This window comes from Canis lupus, chromosome 15 (assembly GCF_048164855.1).
Source record: "Canis lupus baileyi chromosome 15, mCanLup2.hap1, whole genome shotgun sequence".
NCBI classification, from domain to species: domain Eukaryota; kingdom Metazoa; phylum Chordata; class Mammalia; order Carnivora; family Canidae; genus Canis; species Canis lupus.
In genome coordinates, this window is record NC_132852.1 from 38,441,295 (window position 1) to 38,467,772 (window position 26,478).

A 26,478-nucleotide genomic window follows, 5' to 3' on the forward strand; every position below is an offset into this window, starting at 1 on the left:
AAACTGTGGAAGGAGCCTTGGTGTCCATTGAAAGATGAATGGATAAAGAAGATGTGGTCTATATATACAATGGAATATTACTCAGCCATTAGAAATGATGAATACCCACCATTTGCTTCAACGTGGATAGAACTGGAGGATATTATGCTGAGTGAAGTAAGTCAATCTGAGGACAAACATTATATGGTCTCATTCATTTGGGGAATATAAAAAATAGTGAAAGGGAATAAAGAGGAAAGGCGAGAAAATGAGTGGGAAATATCAGTGAGGATGACAGAACATGAGAGACACCTAACTCTGGGAAACGAACAAGGGGTAGAGGAAAGGGGAGGTGGAACGGGGGATGGGGTGACTGGGTGACGGGCACTGAGGGGAGCACTTGATGGGATGAGCACCGGGTGTTATGCTATATGTTGGCAAGTCGAACTCCAATAAAAAAATATACAACAAAACAATACAGACAAGAACAACCAGGAGGCGCCTGGGTGGCTCATTTAAGTGTCTGCCTTCAGTTCAGGTCATGATCCCAGGGTCCTGGGATCAAGCCCAGAGTCGGGATCCCTGCTCAGTGGGGGACTGCTTCTCCCTCTCCCTCTGCCCCTTCCCTTGTCATGCTCTCTCTTTGTCTCTTGCTCTCTCCCTCTCTCTCTCAAATAATAAAATCTTTTTTAAAAATTAAAATAAAATAAAAAAGGAACAGTGAAGTGGTTCTTTGATAAGATCAATAAAATGTACAAACCTTTACAAAGTTGACAAAGAGAGAAGGCACAAATTAATATCAGGAATGAAACAGGATAGCATTATTTATATTGCCCAAATAAAAAAATATATGAGAATACTACAAGCAACTACACGCATGAATATGACAGATAAAGTGAATCAAATACTTGAAATGCATAAGTTATCACAACTCATCAAGTGTAAAATGTATGTATGTATATATGTATGTATGCATTTATTTTGAGAGAGAGAGTGTACGTGAATAGGGGGAGGGGCAGAGGGACATGGAGAGCCCAATGCAGGGGTCAATCTCACAATCCTGAGATCATGATCTGAGCTGAAATTAAAAGTTGGATGCTTAATCGACTGAGCCACCCAGGTGCCCCAAATGTGAAACAATTTAAATATCTTTATAATTGTAAGGGAAACTAAATTTGTAATTTCAAAACTCCTGAAAAAGAAATCTCCAGGAACAGATGGTTTCACTGGAGATTTCTATCAAACCCAGAAAGAAAAATTAACACTAATTCTATACTATCTTTTCTCAAAAAATAGGAGGAATTCTCCATTTATTTTATGAAGCCAGCATTACCATGGTACCAAAACTAGATAAAAACAGTAAAGAAAAGGAAAATTACACATAAATACCCTCATGAATATAGATGAAAGTATCCTTAACAAAATATTAATGAAAAAATCAGCAGTGTTACAACTATGAGCAAGTGTAGTTTATTCCATGGATACAAGGCTGGTTCGATATTTCAAAATCAATCAGTGTAATCAGCGTAATATTAAGAGGCTAAAGAAGAAAAATCATATGATCATATCAATTGATGCAGAAAATCACCAGACAGGGATGCCTGGGTGGCTCAGCAGTTGAGCACCTGCCTTCAGCCCAGGGCATGATCCTGAAGTCCTAGGATTGAGTCCCACATCGGGCTCTCTGCATGGAGCCTGCTTCTCCCTCTGCCTATGTCTCTGCCTCTTTTTCTCTGTGTCTCTTATGAATAAATAAATAAAATCTTTAAAAAAAAGAATATCACTAGACAAATTTTAACACCCATTCATGACAAAAACTCAGAAAAATAGAAAGAAGGAAAATTCCTTAACTTTATAAAGAGCATCTATGAAAAGCCAACAGCTAATACTACCTAATGGTGAAAGATTGAATGCTTTTCCCCTTACATTTCCAATAAAGCAGAGATGTCCTCTCTCATGTTTGCTGTTCAACAAACAAAATTTGCTAGAAGTTATAGCCAGCACAATAAGGCAAGAAAAGGAAATAAATGACACAGAGGTTGGAAATGAGGAAATAAAACTGTCCTTATTTACAGATGATATGATCGTTTGTATAGAAATCCCAAAGAATCTATAGAAAAACCTCTTAAAACTAAAAAGTGGAGAGGAGGGTGCCTGGGTGGCTCAGTCAGTTGGGCATCTGACTCTTGGTTTCAGCTCAGGTCATGATCTTGGGGTGGTGGGATCAAGCCCCACATTTCCCCTTCCTCTCCCTTTCCCTCTGCTTGCACATACACTCCCTCTCTCTAGAATAAATAAAATCTTTTATAAAAAGAACCTAAAAACTTAAAAATGAGAATAACACTATATGGTACTAAACTGGACTTAAAAACTTAATAAAAGTCATTTAAATTTTTAAAAATGAATTCAGCAAGGTCACAGGATATAAGATAAACATACAAAGTTCTATACAAGATGAATGCATGAAACCAAAATAAAAAATGCAATAGCATTAAATTACTCAAAACCCAATCAATCCTTAGGTCTAAACCTAATAAAACATGTATAGAACTCATATGCTTAAAATTACAAAATGCTGATGAAAAAATTCAAAGAACTAAATAAAGGGAGAAATACTATGTTTACGGATTGAATGGCTCAACATTTTAAAATGTTGGTTGCCCTCAAATTGATAATCAGGTTTAACACAATTTCTATCAAAATCCAAGCAATATTTTCTGCAGATATAGGAAAGATTTTCCTAAAATTTATGTGGAAATATAAAGAGCTAGAATCGCTAAAGTAATTCTGAAAAAGAAGAATGAACTGGAAATAATAACTCTACTCAATTTCAAGACATTCTATAGATACAGTAATCAAGACTGTGTGATACTAGATATGTAGACACATGGATCAACTGAACAGAATACAGAACCTAGAAATAGCCCCACACAGGTACAGTTGACCCTTGAACTGTACAAGTCCATTTATATGTGGATTTTTTTTTATAAATATGGTACAGTACTGTAAATGTGTCTTTTCCTTCTTATGATTTTTTAAAAGATTTATTTACTTATTTTAGAGAGAGAAACAGAGAGCACACAAGCATGGCAGGGAGAGAGAGAGAAACCTTTTTTTCTAAAGATTTTATTTATTTATTCATGAGAGACACACAGAGAGAGAGAAGCAGGCTCCATGTAGGGAGCCCAACGTGGGGCTCAATCCCAGGTCTCCAGGATCAGGCCCTGGACTGAAGGTGGCACTAAACCGCTGAGCCACCAGGGCTGCCTGAGAGAGAGAAACTTTAGCAGAGCTCAACACAGGGCTTCATCCTAGAACCCTGAAATCACAGCCTGAACTGAAACCAAGAATGGGACGCTCAACCAACTGTGCCCCAGGTGCCCCTCCTTATGATTTTCTTGATAAAATTTCCTTTTCTCTAGTTTACTGTACTGTAAGAATACAGATATAATACATATAACATGCAAATTATATGTTAATCAACTATTATCAGTAAGGCTCTGGCCAATAGTAGTCAAGTTTTGGGGAAGTCAGAAGTCATCCATAGATTTTCAACCGTACAAGGGGTCAGTGCCCGTAATCTCTGCTTTGTTCAAGAGTCAACTGTACAGCCGACTGATTTTTGACAAAGGTGCAAAAGCAATTCAAGGGTTAGTCTTTTTCAAGAAATGGCTGGATACCCATAAACTAAAAAAATTGACCTAATTCTCACACTTATACAAAAAACTAATTCAAATTGGATTATATATTTAAACGTAAAATGTAAAACTATAGCATTTCTAGAAAAAAGTATAAAACTAAAAAAATGTTTATAAAAGTTTTTAAATAAAGTATAAAATGTCTAGAAAAAAACTACAAAACTTCTAGAAAAAATATATTAAGGTACAGAGTTTGATGAAGTTTTTAGACATGACATTACAAGCATAGTTAACATTTTAAAAATAAAAAATGGGGCACCTGGGGACTCAGTTAAGCATCTGCCTTTGGCTCAGGTCATGATATCAGGGTTCTGGAATTGAGCCCCATGTCTGGCTCTCTGCTCAACTCTCTGCCCACTGCTCACTCTCTATTTCTCTCTCTTTCTCAAATAAATAAATAAATAAAATCTTTAAAAATAAATAAAAATAAAGACTTCATGAAAATTAAAAACTTTTCTCATGTGAAAGATACAGTTAAGAGAATGAAAAGATAAGCTAGAGACTTGGAGAAATATTTGCAATCTACAAATCTCAGAAAGAATTCATCAAAATATATAAAGAATTCTCAAAACAGTCATTTTTACTAACAATCTGCTTAGAAAACAAACAGAAGGTATGAAGAGACATTTCACCAAAATGGGTGTGGATGCAAGCATATAAGGAGATGTTTGATATCCCAGGTCACTAAAGAAATACAAGCTAAAATAATGAGGTACTACTACAAACTTATCAAAATCGCTAAATTAAGAAATAGCGGCAATGGGGCACCTGCATGGCTCAGTTGGTTAAGCGTCTGACTCTTGATTTTGGCTCAGGTTATGATCTTGGGTTGTGAGATGGAGCCCCACGTTGGGCTCTATGCTGGTTGCTTCTGCTTAAGATTCTCTGTTCTTCTGCCGCCCCCCCTTAAAAAAAAGTGGCAGCAATATCAAGTGCAAGTGAACCTGCGGGGAAGCAGGATCTCTCATACATCACTGTGGGAATATAAAGTGATAGTCGGGAATAGATGGGCAGTTTCTTTTCTTTTTTTTTTTTTTTTTTAATTTTTATTTTTTTAAATTTATTTATGATAGTCACAGAGAGAGAGAGAGAGAGAGAGAGAGAGAGAGGCAGAGACATAGGCAGAGGGAGAAGCAGGCTTCATGCACCGGGAGCCCGATGTGGGATTCAATCCCGGGTCTCCAGGATCGCGCCCTGGGCCAAAGGCAGGCGCTAAACCGCTGCGCCACCCAGGGATCAGATGGGCAGTTTCTTAAAAAAAACAAACAAAAAAAACAAAACACTGGGTTGCCTGGATAGCTCAGTCAGTTGAACCTGTGACTCTTGATTTCAGCTCAGATCATGATCTCAGCTCAGATCATGATCTCTGGGGGGTGGGATCAAGCCCCATGTCAGGCTCCAGTCTCTGAGCTCCAAGTAGAGTCTGCATATGAGTCTCTCTCCCTCCTGCCCCTCCCTCTGCTCCTGCTCTGTCTCTCTAAGATAATAAACAAAATCTTTAAAACAAACAAAACTAGATACCATATGAGTCAGCAATCACTTCCTCAGCTATGAATGAATTCTTTGATGGAAGCAGTGTTTTAGGGATTGCAGCTCTGTGAGTCCACAGATGGTGGTGCGAGCAGAAGCAGACAGGGAAAGCAAATCCATGTCCAGAAAATGTGTCTTTTCCAGCGAGCAATGATGGTAAAGATGAGCATCTGCTCCTTCTGATATAATCAAATTGCCATTATTTGACTGCCTTGTTTACTGGGGCCCTTGTGCTATACTGGGGCTAGCGTTGGTCTCTGTTGGCAGATTAATGGTAGCATCATCCAGGTCAGCCTTGTTGAGCCTGTGCATAGCCTCCATTCCTGTCACCATGGCCACTGTGTTCGTAGCCTACAGAAAAAATAATGAGATGATGGGGCAGAAAGACTGACATCTACTCACGATATACTTTTGCCAGGCTTATTATCAAGAGCCTCCTGTACAGTGATGTCCTCTGGTGGGCATTCACATGAGACACGAATAACTTCAGTCTGCATCGATTCTGAGAGGTTTATCAACATGCCTCTTCTCTGGACTTCCTTGTCAACAGTTTTCAATCCTATTCTCTACAAGTTCCTGATCACCCAGACAATCCCTGAGTAACAGCCCATGGAATCAGTGTAGACTCATACTTCCGGTCATCTCTTATTCCAGACAAAGTGGACAAAAATTGTACTGTTCAAAATTCTGCCCACCAATAGGGTTGTCCTTCACTGCCGTGCTTCAGAGCTACCCGAGTGGGTTTACTTTTAGGGGGTACCTGTGTGTCATGTGGGGCCATCTGTTAACCAGACTGCAGCTTTTCTTCTTTAGTTAACTTGCTGTACAGAACATCCTCAGCATGCCACAGACATGGATTGAGAGAGAGGACACAGAGCAACATCAGACAGTGTTGAAGGAGTCTGAGCTACTTCATGAACTACCTCATGCAATTCACTCACACCTTTTGGATCTTCCTTCTGATTACCCTTATGACCAAAGAGGACAAGTCTTCTGACCTCTATCACCATAGATCGTTTGCCTCTTTGCACTTCCTATACTGTCATTTAAGTCATTCTTTCAGTATGTTTTATTTCTACAGTTTCTTCTTCATTGGTTGTTACTGGTAGAGAAGAATTCATGTTTTTAAGTCAATCATGTATGTGGGAACCTTACTGAATTTTTGTTAGTTCCAATAGTTTATCTTAATTCTATTGTGTTATCTTGTATAATAGTTACTCTTAGCTGTGCATAATTATGGTTTTGTCTTTTCTAATACTAATGCCTTTACTGTTTACACAATTGTAATAGTGGATTTTTGGGACGCCTGGGTGGCTCAGTGGTAGAGCGTCTGCCTTTGGCTCAGGATGCGATCCTGGAGTCCCAGGATCGAGTCCCACATCGGGCTTCCTGCAGGGAGCCTGCTTCTCCCTCTGCCTGTGTCTCTGCCTCTCTCTGTCTCTCGTGAATAAATAAATAAAATCTTAAAAAAATAGTGGACATCCTTGCTCTCTTTTGAGACTAAAGTTTCTCTGTCAAAAAAATGTTTTTAAACATTTTATTTATTTGAGAGAGAGACAGAGGGAACATGAACAGGGGTGGGGTGCAGAGGGAGAGAGACAAGCAGACTCCTTGCTGAGCAAGGAGCCCAAGGTGGGGCTGGATCCCAGAACCCTGAAATTATGACCTGAGCCGAAGTCAGACACTTAATAGACTGAACCACCCAGGCACCCCTCTCTGTCAAAAATTATGTTTACTGTGGGCTTCTGGCAGTCTTTATCAAGTAAAGTATATTTTCTACTGTCTCAGTTTTCTGAGCACTTTCAAAATCACAAATTGGGGTCACCTGGCTGGGTCAGTTGGAAGAGCATGTGACTCTGGATCTCCAGGTCATGAATTCCAGCCCCATGTTGGGTGTAGAGATTACTTTTAAAAAAATCAAATCAAATCAAATCACATATTGGTTTGAACTTTATCAAATGCTTTTTATTTGTATACTGAAATAATCATGTGATGTATTTTTTCCTCTCCTATTACTGTGAGAAATCGTTCTAGACTTCTCTGATGTTAAACTATTCTTGCACTGATAGAATAGACTCTACATGCCCACAATTTTTAAAATAGATTTTATTTTTTAAAGATTTATTTATTTACTTGAGAGGCAAGAGAGAGAATGAGCCAGGGTGAGGGACAGATGGAGAGGGGGAAGCAGATTCTCCATTGAGCAAGAAACCTGACATGGGGCTCGATCCCAGGACCCTGAGATCGTTACCTGAGCTGAAGGCAGACACTTAACCGACTGTGCCACCCAGGTGCCCCAAAGACTTAATTTTTTAAAAGCAATTTTAGATTCACAGTAAAAGTGAGTAGAAGGTACAGAGATTTCCCATATACCCTGTGCACTCACAAGTCATAGCCTCTCCTGTCATCTACATCCTTCACCAGAATGGTACGTTTGTTACAGTTGATGAACCTACACTAACACATCATTATCATCCAGAGTCCATAGTTTACATTAGAGTTCACCCTTTGTGTTGTACATTCCATGGGCTTGGACAAATTTATAATGACATGTATCCACCATTATCGTATCATACAGAATAGTTTCATTGCTCTCTAATTGTTGGTTTTTAAATTCAGTCACTTAAGGGTGCCTGGGTAGTTCAGTCGGTTAAGCTTGTGACTCTTGATTTTGGCTCAGGTCATGATCAGGGTCCTGAGACAGACCCTGAGTCGGGCTCCATATTGGGTGTGGAGCCTGCTTAAGATTCTCTCTCTCCCTCTGTCCTCCCCCCCCCACCCCCAGCATGTTCTCTTGCTCTAAAATGAAATGAAATAAAATTAAATTAAAAAATTAAAAAATTCAGTTGCTTAATATTTTATTTCAGATGTTTACATTTATTTTTATATTTTAAATGGGCCTATACTTTTCTCATGGGGATTCAAAATAGAATGCATATTCTATAAAATTGAAATGAAATGTTGAATTTTTCCATGGTGGATGCTCGTGGCCTCCTTATCACTTTTATGTTGATGGTACATTTATATCCCTAAACTTCAAATATGTATATTTACCTATGTGGTAAACATAAACATACCTAAGTACCTCAAAAATACTGAATTTATTCTCTCCCCCTTTACCAAACCTATTATTTGTATATCTGTGATCTCAAGTAATGACATTGCCATCAACTAAGTCCTGTGAGGCAGAGATTAGTGATCATGCTAGACTCTTCCCCACTCCTCTCTTCCAAGACCTGCCTATTTTTCACCTCTTACATTTAAAAACATTTTCCTCTCTTATGCTCTCCTGTCTTAGGCTCTTAAATAGTCTTCCTGGTTCTAACATCTCCTGTTTATTTCTCGGCCTTTTGGCTAAGATCATGTGTCTAACATCTCCCATTTAACAAAAATTCATCCTCTATAGTGCTGTTAGATTTAAAACTGGAAAATGTCACTTGGCTGCTTGAAACCCTCTGTGACTCTACAGCGCCAAAGACCAATGTCTAGTCTCCACATCCCGGCTTACAATGACACTCATCTTGATTCCTAACCTCGTACTCCACCAACTTCTGTCCAATACTCTATTTTCCTCATATACACCATACTGTTTCTTCTCTCTGAAAGTGTTTTTACATGCCTTACCTACTCTAATCCTGTTCATCCTCACCAGTGGCTCTTCCTGTTTTTTGGCTGATTCTGTGACCTTGCCCTGACCTCTAAAATTCTAGACACACACAAGGAAGTTCTCTAATGTAGCCATATTCCCAAAGCAATTTATTCCTGCCTCATGGTTTTAAATACCATACAGATGCTGATGGTTTCAAAATTATACCTCCAGCTTGGATATCTCTCCTGAATATCTTGGATATCTCTCCTGGATATCTCTCCAGGATAATATATCCCACTGTCCCTTCAGCATTGTCAGGCTAGGTATATATCTCACATTCCATACTCAAGTCTTGATTTTTCCCTTCCAAACTTGTTCTTCACAGTCTTCTATCTCCTTACATGACAGCTCTGTTCTTCCAGTTACTTAGTTCAATGGCCATGGATTCACCCTGACTACTCTTTTTTTTTCATACTCCACACCCAATTTATCCAATGAATCCTGTTGGTTCAACCTTCAAAATATATCCAGATCCGGAATACTTACAATTTTCTTCAGCGGCACTTTCTGCTCTCACTTTGCTACCACCACTCTGGCCACCTCTGTGTCCACTGAGCATGCTACACGATCCTTGGTACCATGATCTGCCATTCTCATCCTTGCTCACTCTGTACCATCAACACTATCTTCCTCACCCTCAATAAAAGAAAAATATTTCTTTTATTTTTAAAGATTTTATTCATTTATTCATGAGAGATACACAGAGAGAGGCAAAGACACAGGCAGAGGGAGAAGCAGGCTCCATGCTGGGAGCCTGACGTGGGACTTCATCCTGGGTCTCCAGAATCATCACACCCTGGGCTGAAGGTGGCGCTAAACCACTGAGCCACCTGGGCTGCCCGGCACTGATTTTTAAAAAGTATAATCCTCATATATACTACCCACATACAATGAGTATTTTATACTCCTATAAAAATGGCATAATACTCATATAGAACACAATACTTATATAAAAAACAATCCCAGAGTTCCCTAAAGTTGTAACTTTCATTTTTCAAAGGTGAATAAAAACTTTTTACTTTACTTTTCTTTTTTTTTTTTTTTTTAGAGAGAGCATGAGCAGGGGAGGGGCAGAGAGTGTCCCCAGGCAGGCTCCTCACTCACCCAGGGCAGAGCTTGACTTCGGGGTTGGAACCCACCCCACAATCCCAAGATCACAATCTGAGTCAAAATTAAGAGTCAATGCTCAACTACCTGAGCCACTCATGCGCTTCTGAATAAAAACTTTCTTAATTTAATGAGGGATGATCATTCTTCCGAACAAAATAATATGAATATGGCCTGGAATAAAGATTGAGTAGGAAAAAAGCTGAACTGAGAAAAATACTAAGACAATTCATATATCTAAACAAAGATGGGAATTAAGGCATTAAGTATCTGTGTTAAAAAGGCAAGGTACCTTTTCAGCTTTTGACTCAAAGAGGGCAAAGGTGTAACTGTCTTCTGTTCATCCGACACCAACACCAGCCGCCTCCTCCATGCCGCCTAAGTTCAACCCCAACGAGATCAAAGTCGTGTACCTGAGATGCACCAGCAGTGAGGCTGGTGCCAAGTCTGCCCTGGCCCTGAAGATCAGCCCCCTGGGTCTGTCTCCAAAAAAAAAGTGATGACATCACCAAGGCAACCAGTGATTGGGAGGGTTTGCAGATTACAGTGAAACTGACCATTCAGAATAGACAGGCCCAGATTGAACTGTTACCCTCTGCCTCTGTCCTGATTATCAAAGCCCTTAAGGAACCACCAAGAAACAGAAAGAAGCAGAAAAACATTAAGCACAGTGGAAATGTCACTTTTGCTGAGATTGCCAATATTGCCCGACAGATGCTTCAGTGATCTTTAGCCAGAGAATTCTCTAGAACCTTTAAAGATGTCTTGCGACTGCCCAGCTGTGGGCTACAATGTTGAGGCTGCCACCCTCAGGACATCACAGATGACATCAATAGTAGTGCGATGGAATGTCTAGCTAGTTAACTACAAAGGAAAATATTTCAAAAAAGGATGATTTGACAACCAAATAAAAAAGTAAATAAATAGGCAAAGTACAAGTTGGAGAAATACAAATATTTGCAAAAAACATACAAATACAATATACATAAAGGATTAGTATTTATATATAAAAGAGCTAACAAATTAAAGCAGACAACTATCCCTAAGAGAAAAATGAACAAAAGATACACTGAAAATTCACAAAGGAAGAAACACAAATATCCAATAAGCATAACTTAAGATATACAATGATGTTATGAAAAAACAACCAACCGCAACCTTGTTAATCAAAGAAATCGCTTGTATCTAAAGCATTATTCCATTGTTGAAAAAAATTTTTTTTTAACTTTTATTTATTTATGATAGTCACAGAGAGAGAGAGAGAGAGAGGCAGAGACATAGGCAGAGGGAGAAGCAGGCTCCCCACTGAGTAGGGAGCCCCATGCAGGGCTCCATCCCAGGATCCTGGGATCATGACCTGAGCCAAAGGCAGATGCTAAATCAACTGAGCCAGCCAGCTGCCCCCATTTGTACATTTTTCAAATATTTCTACAATAGTCGTGTATTATTTTGCAATAAGCTTTTAGTTTTATTTCCATACAAAGCGATTGCCTGGAATTGGCAGTTCAGTATGAACCCAGGAGGCACACTTGTAAAATAAAACATTGCTGATGTCACATTTCCATTTTATCAATTTTATTATTATTATTATTTTAAAAAAGATTTTATTTATTTATTCATGAGAGAGAGAGAGAGAGAGACATAGGCAGAGGGAGAAGCAGGCTCCATGCCGGGAGCCTGATGTGGGCTCCATCCCGGAACTCCAGGATCATGCCCTGGGCTGAAGGCAGGCGCTCAACCGCTGAGCCACCCAGGGGTCCCTAAATTTTATTATTTTTAAAAGATTTTATTTATTTATTCATGAGAGACACAGAGACAGAGGCAGAGACATAGGCAGAGGGAGAAGTAGGCTCGCGGCAGGGACTCATTCCAGGACCCTGGGATCACCACCGGAGCCAATGGCAGATGCTCAAACCAGGTGCTCCTATAAATTGTATTTATAGTACAAGTAATCTCTACATCCAACATGAGGCTTAAACTTACAACCCCCAGCTCAAGAGTGGCACGCTCACAGTCGGGGACTGAGCCAGCCAGGCACCCAGGTCATCATGCTTTAACGACAGTTTCATTGTTTATTATTATGTAGGTTAAGCACTTTTCCTCTTCCACTGTTCCCCCGCCCCCCTCTTTAGCCCCCACTGCAAAAGGCAGGGGAATAAAAAAATGAAATACCTTTGACATTGATTGGCATATCCACTAAATATGTTAGTATAGGAGGCTTTCCTGTAATTGGCAAATTTCGTTCCAGGCTCCTGCCTGCACCCGAGATAGGAAACTCCACTGCACCGTTCACTGGCACTACATTCTTACAGAAAATGTGGACAGTAAATATGATGCAGATGTTCGTTTCTTACCACGTATAATAAGTCATGCATTCAATAACTATTTCTGTGCACATATGATACATGCACAAGAGGAGTCTTTGGTATGCTATCTCCCACCCACCACCTGACGTTTTGACTTTACAAAGTCGATGCCTTCTTTTCCCCTTCTGGGGAGAGAAGTGTACTGGGAATAGAGACATAATGTCTTCTAGGAATGCAGGTCTTCTTCCAGGAACGCAGTTAGCAAACACGAGCTTCGGTCCAGCCATCCCAGCCTAGCTCTCCGGCACCGCGCTCGAGCCCCGCCCCGAGCCCCGCCCCGAGCCCCGCCCCGAGCCCCGCCCCTTCTCGACACGCCCCCGGCGCGTGACGCCATGACGCGCGCCGTGCGCCGCGCCTCCTGTCAGAGGCGGCCATTGTTCAGTGGGTCTCGCTGGTTGTGCCGGGGCTGAATAGGTCCTGCCCCTCTCTCCAAGTCCCGGCCTCTCCCTGAAGCTGGGAGAGGGGGCCAGCCCCGACTCTGAGCACTCTGCGGTCCTCGGGTGCAGGCCACCATGAGCAAACGGAAGGCACCGCAGGAGACGCTCAACGGGGGAATCACCGACATGCTCACAGGTTAGCACCGGGCCGGGCGCTGCTGGCTTTCTTCTTTCTTCTGGTCTCGTAGCCTTCCCTTGCTTCTCTGCGGTCCCCACAGCCCTGTGGATGGGGCCAGCCCCTTGCAGCGGGTCGTCTTCCGTGCGGATCTTCCTCCGCCGCCCATTGCTGGTGGCTGAATGTCAGTCCTGCTGGGGACCCCCGTGTCACCGCTGGGGCTGTGGTTGACCTGGCCCGCGTACAAGGGGGGGGGGGGTGTCACTCCCCCTTAAGACGCTATTACACCCCCTCTGGAAAGCTCAGTTCTCGTTTGTTTACTCGTGGTTCTTATTCACCCGAGCCTCTTGTTGCCTTTGCAGAACTCGCAAACTTTGAGAAGAACGTGAACCAGGCAATCCACAAGTACAATGCTTACAGGTGGGCCCGTGCAGCTTTCTCTGGTAGCGTGCGTCCTGGGATGTGTGGCAGTTAACAGGGCCGAGGGGCCAGTAGATATTTGGACCATATGAGAGGCGAATAAAGCAAGAACTGAGGGTATTGGCTCTGTGGTGGTACCTAACTGCGATCGTTCTGGGGTAACTTGGGCAGAACTCTGTAAGGATCGTTTCTGACGAGTTCCCAATTCTAATTGAAAACAGGTGTAGCTGATAATGTATTTTTCCCGTCATCAAATATGAATTGATGAAAATGGAGTTTGATTTTAAGCCATAATGAAAGACAGTGGATTAGGTCTGTGCTGTGAAATGTTATTCTGGTTAGTGTTTGGCTGATCCTTGGCTCTCATCCTTGTCCATCTCACCAGAGCCTTTATGGCAGCCGATAATCCCACATCCAGTTATTTGTGCCCCTCAGCCTACAAACATGTCCAAGTCCCTCAGCTCTTAAAAGCAAAAACAAAGCAGTCTTGTCTTCCCTTTACCCTTTAGGTAGGTGCTGTCTCTCTTCTCCACTTTACAGTTAAACTTCTTGAATAATCTGTGTTTCTTGCCTTGACTTCCTCAGTCCTCATCATTCATTATCTCATTGTGGTATAATTTCCATCCCACCATTTCTCTGAAGGTGCTCTCACCTGCATCCCACCTTATTGGGCTCTCATTGGCATTCACCATTAGCTCATTCCATTTAAGTCTTACCCTTGAATTCTGGGATGGCACTCCTGTCTGTTCTTTCACCTCTTATATCTTCCTTTCAATGACAGTAGTTCCTGGAGGTCTGCCCTTAGTCTTTTTTTCGCACTTTTATAATTTCCTTGGCAATCTTACCATTCTTGGCTTTGGATACTGGTTATGTCAATTGGCTCCAAATCTGTATCTCATTGGGCTTTTCTCCAGATTCTTAGGTTTCTGTTACCTTTATCTTCATCCTTTCAAAGTTGAGTTCAGCTCAATACTTCCCTTCCCATTCAACATAATTAAAAACGGATTATGCTCCTTTCCTTATCCCTCTTAACTTCCTGTTTAAAGTAATTGTACTATCATCACTTGGTGATTTAAAAATCAGAGACATATTCAACATTATATTCTTTTAAAAAAATATTTTTTCTGTCTATTCATGAAAGACACAGAGAGAGAGGCAGAGACACAGGCAGAGGGAGAAGCAGGCTCCATGCAGGAGCCTGATGTGGGACTGGATCCGGGATGACTCCAGGATGATTCCCTGAGCCAAAGGCAGATACTCAACCACTGAGCCACCAGGAGTCCCACAACATTATATTCTGTGTAAGTCACAGCAGGCTTCAGAGAGGAGGTGTTTAGTTTTTAAGGAGCCTGTCAGGGGATAAGTGAAAGGAAGAACAGTCTAGAGAAAGGAAACAAAATGTGCCAAGGCACTGAGACCTGAAGGAGTATAACATTTTCCCAGACGTCAGTAATTCACTTTGTTTATGGAGTATGGCCTGAGTGGGAAGTAAGTCTGGAAAAGCAGGTGATGCCTGCACGCACTTCCCTACCCTGATGAAACATTTCTCTTGATTGTGGCCAAAGTATTCCTTTGAAAATAGTTATCTGATCCTGTCATTCTTCCATATCAGATAATTAAATATTTCCTCTTTACCTTGATAAAGCTCAAATGCATTGTGGTGGCATACAAAAAGCCTTTCATGCTTTAATTCTTCCTTTCAGGCCCCATAATGCCAAGTTGTCTGGAACTGCTTTTCTTTACTGAAACAATTCCCTCAGTAAACTGCCCTCAACCTACTTTTCCAGACTCATCCTCAGTAATAGAGAAGTTCAAATCCAAATCTAAAAGCTTATATGTACGAGAATGATATGAAAAACCAAGGCAGCAAAGACTACCCAATACTTATGCTTTAGACTTAGATGTACTCTGCTTTTATCAGCCTCTCTGCTAAACTGCATTTAGCATTGAAATTATACACCAGAGACCATCAAATACTCCAGGGTGTGTCCAGTGTGTCACCAGATTATTGAGCTGAATGTGCGTGGAGATGGGCAAGAATCATAGGCCAGTGCTTTATGTGGAACTGAAATGAGCAATGAAGAAAAAGAAAATATGTATAAGGACATAGGGGAATGCAGCTGTAGTTTTAAGCTCTGAATTTAAAACTAGCCATCTAGGGGCACCACTCCCGGGATCGAGTCCCACGTTAGGCTCCCTATGGGGAGCCTGCTTCTCCCTCTGCCTGTGTCTCTGCCCCTCTGTGTCTCTCATGAATCAATCAATCAATCAATCTTTTAAAAAATAAGTAAAAATAGCCATCCAGGGTCGCCTGGGTGACGCAGTCTGAGTGTCCGACTCTTGGTTTCTGTTGAGGGTATTGGGATCAAACCCTGTGTAAGGCTCTGTGCTTGGAGTGGAGTCGGTTTGGGATTCTCTCCCTCCCCCTCTCTCCATCTCTGCCACTCCCCTGTCCCCTCTCCCTCTCCCCCTCCCTCTCCTTCCCTGCCCCTCCCCCACACATGCATGCTCTCTTTCTCTCATTTTCATTCTTATTATCATTCTCTCTCCCTCTCTAAAATAAATAAATCTTTTTTTTTAAAAAAGCCCATAGCAAGGGACCCCTGGGTGGCTCAGTGGTTGAACGTCTGTCTGCCTTTGATTCCAGGGTGCTGGGATTGAGTTTTGCATCAGGCTCCCTGAAGGGAGTCTGCCTATGTCTCTGCCTCTCTGTGTGTGTGTCTCATGAATAAATAAAATATTAAAAACAACAACAACAAAAACCCCATAGCCATCCATAAGCCACTTTGGTATCTAGTATTCCAAATACCACTAGGTGGCACATTTTTTATGAGAGTTACGAACAACTTCTAAAAACTAGCTTAATCCCTAAAAGGAAAAGCTACTGGTGTGATGAATCTCCGTAATTATAAATATATAGGTAAAATTATCCTCAAATGGGAGGATTTTCAAGATACTTCTGAAAATTATGCAGGTGGTCTGTCAGCTTACTCGAGTTATTTTAAGTTTGACACAAATGTGGAAAATTAGTTACTGTCATAAAAGTTGAAGCTGCATATTTGTGTGTGTATTCTAATTTAAGAAAAATTAAGACTTCACTGGATTTCTAACTGAATTTCTTTTTTTTTTCTTCTCAGAAAAGCAGCATCTGTGATAGCAAAGTACCCACACAAAATAAAGAGTGGAGCAGAAGCTAAAAAATTGGTAAGTTTAGTGAGCAAGCTGAATTGAAGAGTTCACACATGTATAAATTTGGTGGATTCCCAGAAAACTAAATTTGCCTCTTTGAAGCTGCCTTCATCCACACTGGCAGATTTTACTGCTCCTGTTTTTACTGGGGAGTGTGGATTGAAATTTTGCTTTATATATATGTAATTAAATTTTTTCTATACCCTGCCCTATATATATATGTACTTACATTAAATTTCAGCTTGAGTGTCAGCTCTCAAGAACAGTATAGTGACAGAATGGTATTGGCTTGTTTTGATCCCAGCTATCTTTGTCTGATCCCCAGGTATAGGAACTTATGTGAGTTAATGAGTTAGTGTTCCCAAGGAAATCTTACCTACTAATCACATAATTAAGCCCCTTTGTGTACTATTTCCTTTAGCCCTCTTCTCTGTATTTTCCTTAAAGCCCTGTATGCTGTGTCACAGTATGTGTCATAGTTCCTAGAGGGTCATGTCTTAGTAACTTTACATTAATACAATTATATTGCTATGAATATCCTAGGAAAGTCTACCTATTGGTAGATTGTTCTCTTTCATCTAAATCTCACTAAAAGATTCTAAGTTCCTCAAACTTGAGGACTGAATCTTATTTGTCTTTTGTTAAAGATGTCAAACTGACATGGCTTCTGATTAGTCTAGGTCCTCACAGTTCACCTTCTTCTGTTGACAAAAGCACTCTAGAATTTAGGTAGCAACATTTGATTGTCTTTAATTTTCTCATGAGAGCCTTCAGAGTATGAACCATAACTGTCCTATTATTTTCACCTTCAGGGTCACAAAATTACCATAAATCTTGTACATTTTATGATTGACAGATTTTCTGTATTAATCATGTTTTACATCTTCATCTTGAATTTATTACTCAATACTGACCATGCCTTGGTGTACAGGTTTTAAATTCTTTGTGCTATAAACAATTCTCAGTGTCAGTATATCCTCCCCAAATAGGCTAGCCAAGAAAGTTATAAATACATTGGATTTTGATTCTGAGTTTTTCTGTTGGTGAACTCCCGCATTATTAACTTCAGGAGGTACTTCTGCTTCCATTCTGTTTGCCTTATATCACTATTGAATTTCTTTTTCGGGCAGACCCGGTGGCACAGTGGTTTAGCGCCACCTGCAGCCCAGAGCGTGATCCTGGAGACCCTGGATCGAGTCCCACATCAGGCTCTGTATGATGCCTGCTTCTTTCTCTGCCTCTCTCTCTCTCTCTGTCTCTATGAATAAATAAATAAAATCTTAAAAAAAGAAAAAGAATTTCTTTTTCTATGTTAACTGTATGTAGCCTACTCATTTATTAGATTTAAATTTTAGACAAGCTCTGATACACTTTATCCCAAATCTGAGCTTATGGTATATCCGTAAAAAGAACACAAAAATGCAAAATTCCTTTTGCATGAGACTGGACTTAATATGACAATCTCATCATTATTCCTTTCCAATATTGTATTAAAAATCACAGACCTACTGTTCGGCACATATGAGTGCTTCTCAAAAATTCTAGAAATCTGATGTTTCCAGAGTGAGTGTTTGCCTCTTAATCTTTAACGTTAGGTATAGAAAGTAGCCAGGGCCTAAATTACTTTAGGTCAGGATGAATCTTCTGACCTAGGAAATAAGAAACCTGAGCAGTTTCCGTTTTCTAGTTTATTTCCTATATCTTGTTCCCTTCTATTGGGTAATTGCTATTTTCAGAACTTGAATATGCATTCAGTAGTCTTGGAACACTTAATCATTAAATAAATCAAGAATATAGAAGGGTGAACTTAGGGCCAAGAGACAGTAGGAAATGACTGGCACAGATGTTGATGCATTTGAACATTTAACTAAAAAGGACCAACACTGCCAAGAATGAACCGGAATGTAAACTTTGATGATGATACTTCAGTGTATGTTTATCAGCTATGACAAATGTAGCACTGTGGTGGGGGATGTTGATGATTGAGGAGGCTGTGCATGTATGGGGGCTGGGGGCCTATGGGAACTCTACTTTGTGATCAGTTTTGCTGTGGACCTGTAACTACTCTATAAAAGCCCTTATTTAAAGGGGAAAAGTGAAAATAAAAAGGATCAAAAACATGAAAAAGATCAGCTCACTAATAAACAGAGTTGCAAATTAAAACAAGATGCTGTATGGTGCTATCAAACTATCAAATATAGTATACAGTATGGATAGAGATGTAGAAAAAGACATTCAGTTACTAATGATGGAAATCTTGGTGATTTCCAGCTTTTCTGAAGGATGATTTGGCAGAATGTTGGCAAAATATATATCCTTTGTCCCAGCAATTCCACTTTGAGGAATTTATCTTGAGGAAACCGGTAGAGATAAATATATGTATACAAGGATTCATTAGTTCATAATTTTGAGCACCTATAGGCCAGGTATTTATCCACATGCTCAAGGTAAAGGAGAGGAAACAGGATCTTTGCTCTCATAGGACTTATATTCTAGAGCAGTACTGTTCATTACAGTAACCATGAGCTACATTTGGCTGGTGAGCTCTTAAAGTGTGGCTAATGTGACCAAGGAATTGAAATTTTTTTTTAATTATTTATTTATTTATTCATGAGAGAGACAGAGAGAGAGGCAGAGACACAGGCAGAGGGAGAAGCAGGCTCCATGCAGAGAGCCCGACGTGGGACACCATCCCCGGTCTCCAGGATCACATCCTGGGCTGAAGGCAGCGCTAAACCGCTGAGCCACCTGGGCTGCCCTAAGGAATTGAATTTTTAAAATTTTAATAATGTAAACTTATAATGTCACATGTGGCTGGTGACTATCATGTTTGTGCAGTTCTAGAGCAGTGGTTCTCAAATTGCAGTACCTCGACCAGCAGCAGCAGCAGCACCTGAACTTGTTAGAAATGTAACCTTTTGAGGCACCTGGCTAACTCAGTCAGTTGAGCATGCTACTCTTGGTTTCAGGGTCGTGAGTTCAAGCTCCATGTTGCGTGTAGAGTTTACTTAAAAAAAAAAAAAAAAAAAAAAAGAAAAGAAAAAAGACAGACAGACAACCTGTTAAGTCAGAAACTTTAGGTTGCGACTTGGCATTCTGTGTTTTAACATGTCCCCAAGGTGATGATGATGCAAAAGCGTAAGGACCTCTGCTCTAAAGTTCATGACATTGTTATCTCAGAATTCGTAAACTATCCAAATGTCACCTGTAGGGTATTTGTTAAATAAATTATGAAAAAGTCATACAATGACTTACCATGCAGCTATTAAGTATATTGAAGTTGTATTCATATATTGATAGGAAATTTGTTCATGATAAGTTTTTAAGTTAAAGTACAAAGCAGAGTGATTCTGTTTTTGTAAGAAAAATATGTGTATACATATATACGTATATATGTACATGCACATATAATTCTGCTTATGTATATAAGCAGAAAAGTCTATCAGATATTAGGTGATAAGATTACAGTTTATTTTCATTGTCAGGGTGATGAAATTAACAAGTGATTTATATATTTTTTCATTATGCGACTATTTCTTCTAACTTTTCTACAATAAAAATTAGTTTTAAAAAAGTAAGTCATTTAGAATTGTTTTGTTAGCTGTGTCTCCGCTCCCTGCTGCAATGAGCTTCCTCAAAAGTTTTCCACCACCTGGCTCAGCCAAGGGGCTTCGGCAGCAGCAGCCAGAAACCCAGGCTGTGCTGAACCGCAAGGGCCCTCGGCACCAGCATGCTCTACATCACTGAGAGCCGCCTGTCTTGGTTAGATGGCTCTGGATTAAGATTCTCACTGTAATACCCCACCATTAGCTTGCATGCAGTGTCCAGGGACCTAAATGCCTATCCACGAGAGCATTTGTATATTATGGTGAATGGTAAATTTGGAGAAGAATCAAAAGAATCTGTTGCTGAAGAAGAAGACAGTGATGATGATGTTGAACCTATTGCTGAATTTAGATTTGTGTCCAGTGATAAATCAGCATTGGAGGCAATGTTCATGGCAATGTGTGAATGCCAGGCTTTGCATCCTGATCCTGAGGATGAAGATTCAGATGATTACGATGGAGAAGAATATGATGTGGAAGCACACGAACAAGGGCAGGGAGACCTCCCTACATTTTATACCTATGAAGAAGGATTATCCCATTTAATAGCAGAAGGCCAAGCCACCTTGGAGAGATTAGAAGGAATGCTTTCTCAGTCTGTGAGCAGCCAATATAACATGGCTGGAGTCCGGACAGAAGATTCAGTCAGAGATTATGAAGATGGGATGGAGGTAAACACTACACCAACAGTTGCTGGACAGTTTGAGGATGCAGATGTTGATCACTGAAGGTGATTTATGCTGCTATGGGATTCTGCTCATAACTAGGAAAGAACTAAAGAATTTGGTGCCTCTTCTACTGTGGAGTGGGTGTTGATGAAAGTCTTTTTCCTTCTCCAAAATTTACCTGAACCAGTTCTTTTTTTGAGACCCTGTATACTGAGTCAAAAAGTTGTCACCAGCAGAAGAAACTATGACCTTTATTAACAAAGGTGAATTAACTTAACCAAGAGGGTATTTGTAGTTATCATCTACCCAAAACTTTTGTGTATAGGTACCAGGTACCCTCTGAGTAGGCCTATAGTTCCTGCTTTCACTATATGCATCCTCTGTAACTTGGCAGGCCTACGTGGTAAGAATGCGCAGGTGCTTGAAGACATAGGTAGACTGGATGGGAAGGAGGAAGGCTGAATCTAAGATATATCCTTTAGAGCCTAAGGATTCCCTTACCCCTTAAAAAGAAGGACAAAGAGATCTCAGAGAAATCAGCCACTGCTTGTTCTTCACAGGTATTAGGGTCTTTCTACTAATTTGGGATCCAATTAATTCATTTAGGCGTCTTTAGAGAGCCTCTTGGGAAATATCCTAGCCACATGAAATACCACTAATATGGATGCTTCTGACTAGCTTTTACTTCTTTTACCATGTTTCACCAGTCTGTTTTGTTATAACCTCTTAGGTTATAGTCTTTAATTTCTAACCTCTTAGGCCAGTTTCCATAAAACGTGATTGGGATGAAGTCCTCACCTCATAGTACTTCAATGATAATTGTTTTGCCTTTGTAATAGTTTAACAAATAAATCTAGGTTTTCTATTAAAAAAAATAGAATTGTTTTATTTAGAGCTTCTCTTTTGTCAATCACATAAGGATTTTGTTGGGAGAATATAAATTTTCACCACAGCTCAATTTTCTATGTCCTTTGTTTTAAAACTAGTCATTATGATCATTTTTTTTTCATTTCCTATTTTTTACTTTAGCTTTGAGTGATTTGGTAAGCATTATATTTACATGATTTTTTTTTAATTTTCTATTAGCCTGGAGTAGGAACAAAAATTGCTGAAAAGATTGATGAATTTTTAGCAACTGGAAAATTACGTAAACTGGAAAAGGTAAAATTCTAACTTGTTTGATTATTTGATTATAGTGTCTGCCTTTATAGCAACTATCATGAAGCATCATTGCAGGGTAACTGATGTCATTTACCTAGTGAAACTAAGAAGGAAAAGAAAAGTGGAGTTTATGGCTTTCAGTGTTCTATTTTTAAAATTTGAATATTGTTCCTGTAAAATATTCACATATTTTATGTGGCATTTTGGAGACTGTTAACATATGTGATAGAATTAGCTCCTTATATTCAGCATCATTCAGAAGGTAGATTATACACTTTGATAAAAGATTGTTATATTTTAGAACTTCTGTTCTTAAATTCTCAGAAGCATTTTTATAGTTTTATTTCACCCTGGTAGTAATTATACTACTTACGGTCTTTTATGAATAAGCCTATTTATTTATTTATTTGTTTGTTTGCTTATTTATTTATTTAAATAAGCCTTTTTAAAGTATTGGATAAGTTAGAGATGAAACATCTTCATCTGCTTTGTTACTTATCTATAACCACCCAGGTTTTTCCAGGCAAATGTAAATGGCTTTTCAGGTCTGTTAGGAGACTAGTATATTTCCAGTAAGATCCTCAAAGCATTCCTACATCATTAGACTTTTTTTTTTTTCTTAAAGATTCGGCAGGATGACACGAGTTCATCTATCAATTTTCTGACTCGAGTTAGTGGCATTGGGTAAGAAATATTTTTTAAGCAGACACAGTACTAGGGTTGGTTTTATTTTTTATGTGAGCCAAAATAAGTACATTTTGTTTTCTCCTTCAAAACCTGTACCTTTTCATCTCTGTATCTTGGACATTATGGCTCACTCTTCCATATCTTACATGTCTGAGTGGTTCTTCAGGTGATACTTCTACTTTAAAAGCCCATCTAAGGCAAATGTTACCTTCTTCATAGAACCAGTTTGATTCTCTAGCCAGAAATAATCTTCTTCTAAACTCCGCTAACACTTGATATATGTATATCTTATCACTCCTTCCAGATTATGCCTCTTTTGCCTCTCTGAGCACAATACTTATCTTAAGCATTTAAAGTTTTTTTCCATAGCAGCTAACATAGTACCTTATAAATTTGGAACAAGCACCCAAGCATTTTTTTGATGAAAGAATCTTTTTTTTTTAAAGATTTTATTTATTTATTCATGAAAGACACAGAGAGAAAGGCAGAGAGACATAGGCAGAGGGAGAGGCAGGCTCTTTAAGGGGAGCCCAAAGTGGGATTCATTCCCGACATGCCCTGAGCCGAAGGCAGATGCTCAACCGCTCAGCCACCCAGGCATCCCAATTCTTATAAAGAAAGAATCTTTATATTAAAATTTGAGTTAATACCAAAGGGGGCTTCTTTGACTTTTGACTACATAAAGATTAACATTCAAGGCTGTGGGGCACCTGGCATGTGACTCTTGATCTCAGGGTTGTGACTTTGAGTCCTACACTGGGTATAGAGATACTTAAAAAATAAAATCTTAGAAAAACAAAAACATTAAGGCTGTAATGCTTTGCTTAAGTTTCATCTTTATGGAATGAGGCATTCTTTTAGATATATGATGATTGTTCATTTAAATGGTAGCATTTTGATGAAAGTTATTCTAAGACATATTAAATTCTTAAACTTAGTGTACTGAAAATGAACTTAGGGACTTAAAGCTGTTCTAAAATGTTAGCACTTGTCTTAGCATCTTTGTTCTTTACTCTTTTTCTAGGCAAGAACACTGAATACAGAAAGTGGGATAACTGGCAAAGTCAGAATTAGAACCCATGTTTGCTGACTGCCAGTTCAGTCCTTCTTATGTGCCACATTGCCTTTCTGCCATGAATATCTGTTTCCGTATCACACAATTTCTGTATAGACTCTTTGCCATTAAAATTTCAGTTTAAATACCATTTCAGAGGACTTCCCTTGCTACCCAATGTAAAATAGGACCCATCCACTCTGTCACTTTCCCCTATTTTAATTCATTTACCTGATTTTGTTTGTTTATATACTTACTTATTTTCTTTCTCTGCTCACTGAGTTGTAAGTAGGTAAGACCAAGGCACTTACTTGTCTTATTCCTGCTGTATTTTCAACACCTAGAAGAGTATCTTGCATGTAATAGGCCCTCAGTTCATCTCATTTGAATGGATGAACTGTTTTCCTGTTTGTGTGTCTGTTTTATGAATAAAGTACATGTGCAGTATTTTTTTTTTTAAGATTTTATTTATTTATTCATGAGACACACAGAGAGAGGCAGAGACATAGGCAGAGGGACAAGCAGGCTTCCTGTGGGGAGCCCAAGGCAGGACTTGATCCCAGGACCCTGGGATCACGCCCTGAGCCAAAGGCAGATGCTCAACCACTGAGCCATCCAGGCGCACCAATATGTGTGCATTATAACAGCTTATCCTTGAATAAAATCACCAAAATAACCACAACATTTTAGCAAGTCTTTTTTAGCTCCATAATAACTGTTTCAGAAGAGCAGATATAGTTGGTTATTTGTTATTATAGTCCTGAGTTTCACTTGATATTGAGATAATGCTTTTTTTTCCCGTTATAGTCCATCTGCTGCAAGGAAGTTTGTAGATGAAGGAATTAAAACATTAGAAGGTGAGTATGTACAATAGGTCATCAATCCCAAGTCAGATATGCTCTTTAAGAGTGGTTAATGCTCTAGCTGACTAGAACTTTTCTCAATTAGTAAAAAGGAATGGTAAGATTTTCTTTTTAACTCTATAGTAGAGAAGAATAGGTATAAAGTATAGGTTTTATTCTTATGTTAAACATGCTTAGTTTTGTAACTTAGAAGAAAATCTTTTTTTAAAAGATTTTATTTATTTATTCATGAGAAACAGAGAGAGAGAGAGAGAGGCAGAGACACAGGCAGAGGGAGAAGCAGGCTCCATGCAGGAAGCCTGATGTGGGACTTGATCCCGGGTCTCCAAGATCAGGCCCTGTGCTGAAGGCAGGTACTAAACCACTGAGCCATCCGGGCTGCCCAGATTTATAGATTTAAATTGCCTTTATTTCTCCAGTAAAATTTTGGACAGTAGAGTCCTACACATTCAGCCTAAAGACCAAGTGATATACATTGAGAAAGATTCTGTAAGAGGCTTACAATACTTACTGAAGGAATTTTTGCTTTCAAAGTGATAAAAATAGAGCCTAAGTCAAGCAATTAAAAGACATTTTCCTTAAACCTAGGATAGCAATCTTTTCAATATAATTTATTTCTTCATGAGCATATGTACTATAGATGGAGATTATTCAGATAGAGATTTGTTGCAATATATGTGTGGCATTTGGTGTTTAATATTTGTGGATTCAGGTATTTGTACACAGATGGTTAGGTGGACAGGTTCTGAGGAGTGGCCTGGGTTTGAATCTGATCCCCACCACTTGATTAGAATGGATGACTATAATGCTTTGGTTTCTTAGCTACAAAATGCTATCATAATTTCTGCTTTCTATGATTTAATGCAGTAATATATGAAAAGCACTTAGCACACGGTGCTTAGTACCTACTATGTACTTACAAATAAGAGGCATGATTAATTAGTACCATGTATCATAAAATGCTCATTTCTCTCCATTTAAATCTTCAGAGAGAATTTATGTTTGTGAATATATAAGGGTGACTACACGAATTGCTTTGGGAGCATACTTATCTTGCTCTTTCTTTAATAAGGCTTACTTCTGTACTCATATGCAGTAAAGTAAGTGAAATCAAGTCACTTATTTAAAAGATTTATTTATTTATTTATTTGAGAGATAATGAGAGTGAGTGAGTGCTCACAAATGGAGAAGGGGCAGACAGAGAGGGAGAGAAGCAGACTCCCCACTGAGCACAGAACACCTTGTGGCTCTGTCTCATGACCCTGAGATCATGACCTGAGCTGCAATCAAGAGTCAGATGCTTAATTGACTGAGCCACCCAGGTGCCCCTGAGTCTCTTACAGATTTAAGATATGGTAGGGACACCTGGGTGGCTCAGCGGTTGAGGGTCTGTCTTTAGCTCAGGGCATGATCCTGGAGACCCAGGATCAAGTCCAACATTGAGCTGCCTGTGTGGAGCCTGCTTCTCCTTCTGCCTGTGTCTCTGCGCCTCTCTCTCTCTCATGAATAAATAAAAAAATAAATAAATAAATAAAAATAAATAAATAAAATCTTTAGAAAAAAAAGATTTAAGATACGGTGTAATGACAGTTTTTAAATTTAAATAATGAAAATAATATGTCTCAACAGAATTTCAAGCACAGTGCCTGCACAAGTTATTAATTAATACTAATTGAATGAAGGAGTGAATGAATAATAATAATAATAATGGATAATATAAATATTCATAAAACATTCAAAAGTTGTGGTTACTACTGCTGCTATTACCTTAAGTTAGCAATGTAGGTTCTTATAATGCTGCCTTTTGCTATAGTCAATGAAGTATGGTATGATCCTAGTATGCTTCATCTATTACTCTGTATAACAATAATTGAAATTTTGATTCAGAAGTAAAAATAATCATGAAATCAACTGTTACATTTTGCTACATTGGTTTGAAGAAACTCTTAC

At 39.3% G+C, this 26,478-nt stretch overlaps 1 protein-coding gene and 2 pseudogenes across 2 annotated transcripts in view; all 3 read left to right on the forward strand.

The window, feature by feature from the left end:
* Positions 1 to 10,149: 10,149 nt before the first annotated feature.
* Positions 10,150 to 10,827, forward strand: LOC140605534 (large ribosomal subunit protein uL11-like; annotated as a pseudogene).
* A 1,846-nt stretch (positions 10,828 to 12,673) lies between these two features.
* POLB (DNA polymerase beta) overlaps positions 12,674 to 26,478 on the forward strand; it is a 28,968-nt gene continuing 15,163 nt past the window's right edge. For both annotated transcript variants that reach the window (XM_072776647.1, XM_072776649.1), the window contains exons 1-6: positions 12,674 to 12,902; positions 13,244 to 13,301; positions 16,439 to 16,505; positions 21,850 to 21,924; positions 22,550 to 22,608; positions 24,473 to 24,522. In XM_072776647.1, the coding sequence (XP_072632748.1) occupies positions 12,842 to 12,902; positions 13,244 to 13,301; positions 16,439 to 16,505; positions 21,850 to 21,924; positions 22,550 to 22,608; positions 24,473 to 24,522 (370 nt within the window). In that variant the 5' untranslated portion in view covers positions 12,674 to 12,841. The remainder of the gene's footprint in view (positions 12,903 to 13,243; positions 13,302 to 16,438; positions 16,506 to 21,849; positions 21,925 to 22,549; positions 22,609 to 24,472; positions 24,523 to 26,478) is intronic.
* LOC140604922 (methylosome subunit pICln pseudogene) lies at positions 19,987 to 20,941 on the forward strand (annotated as a pseudogene).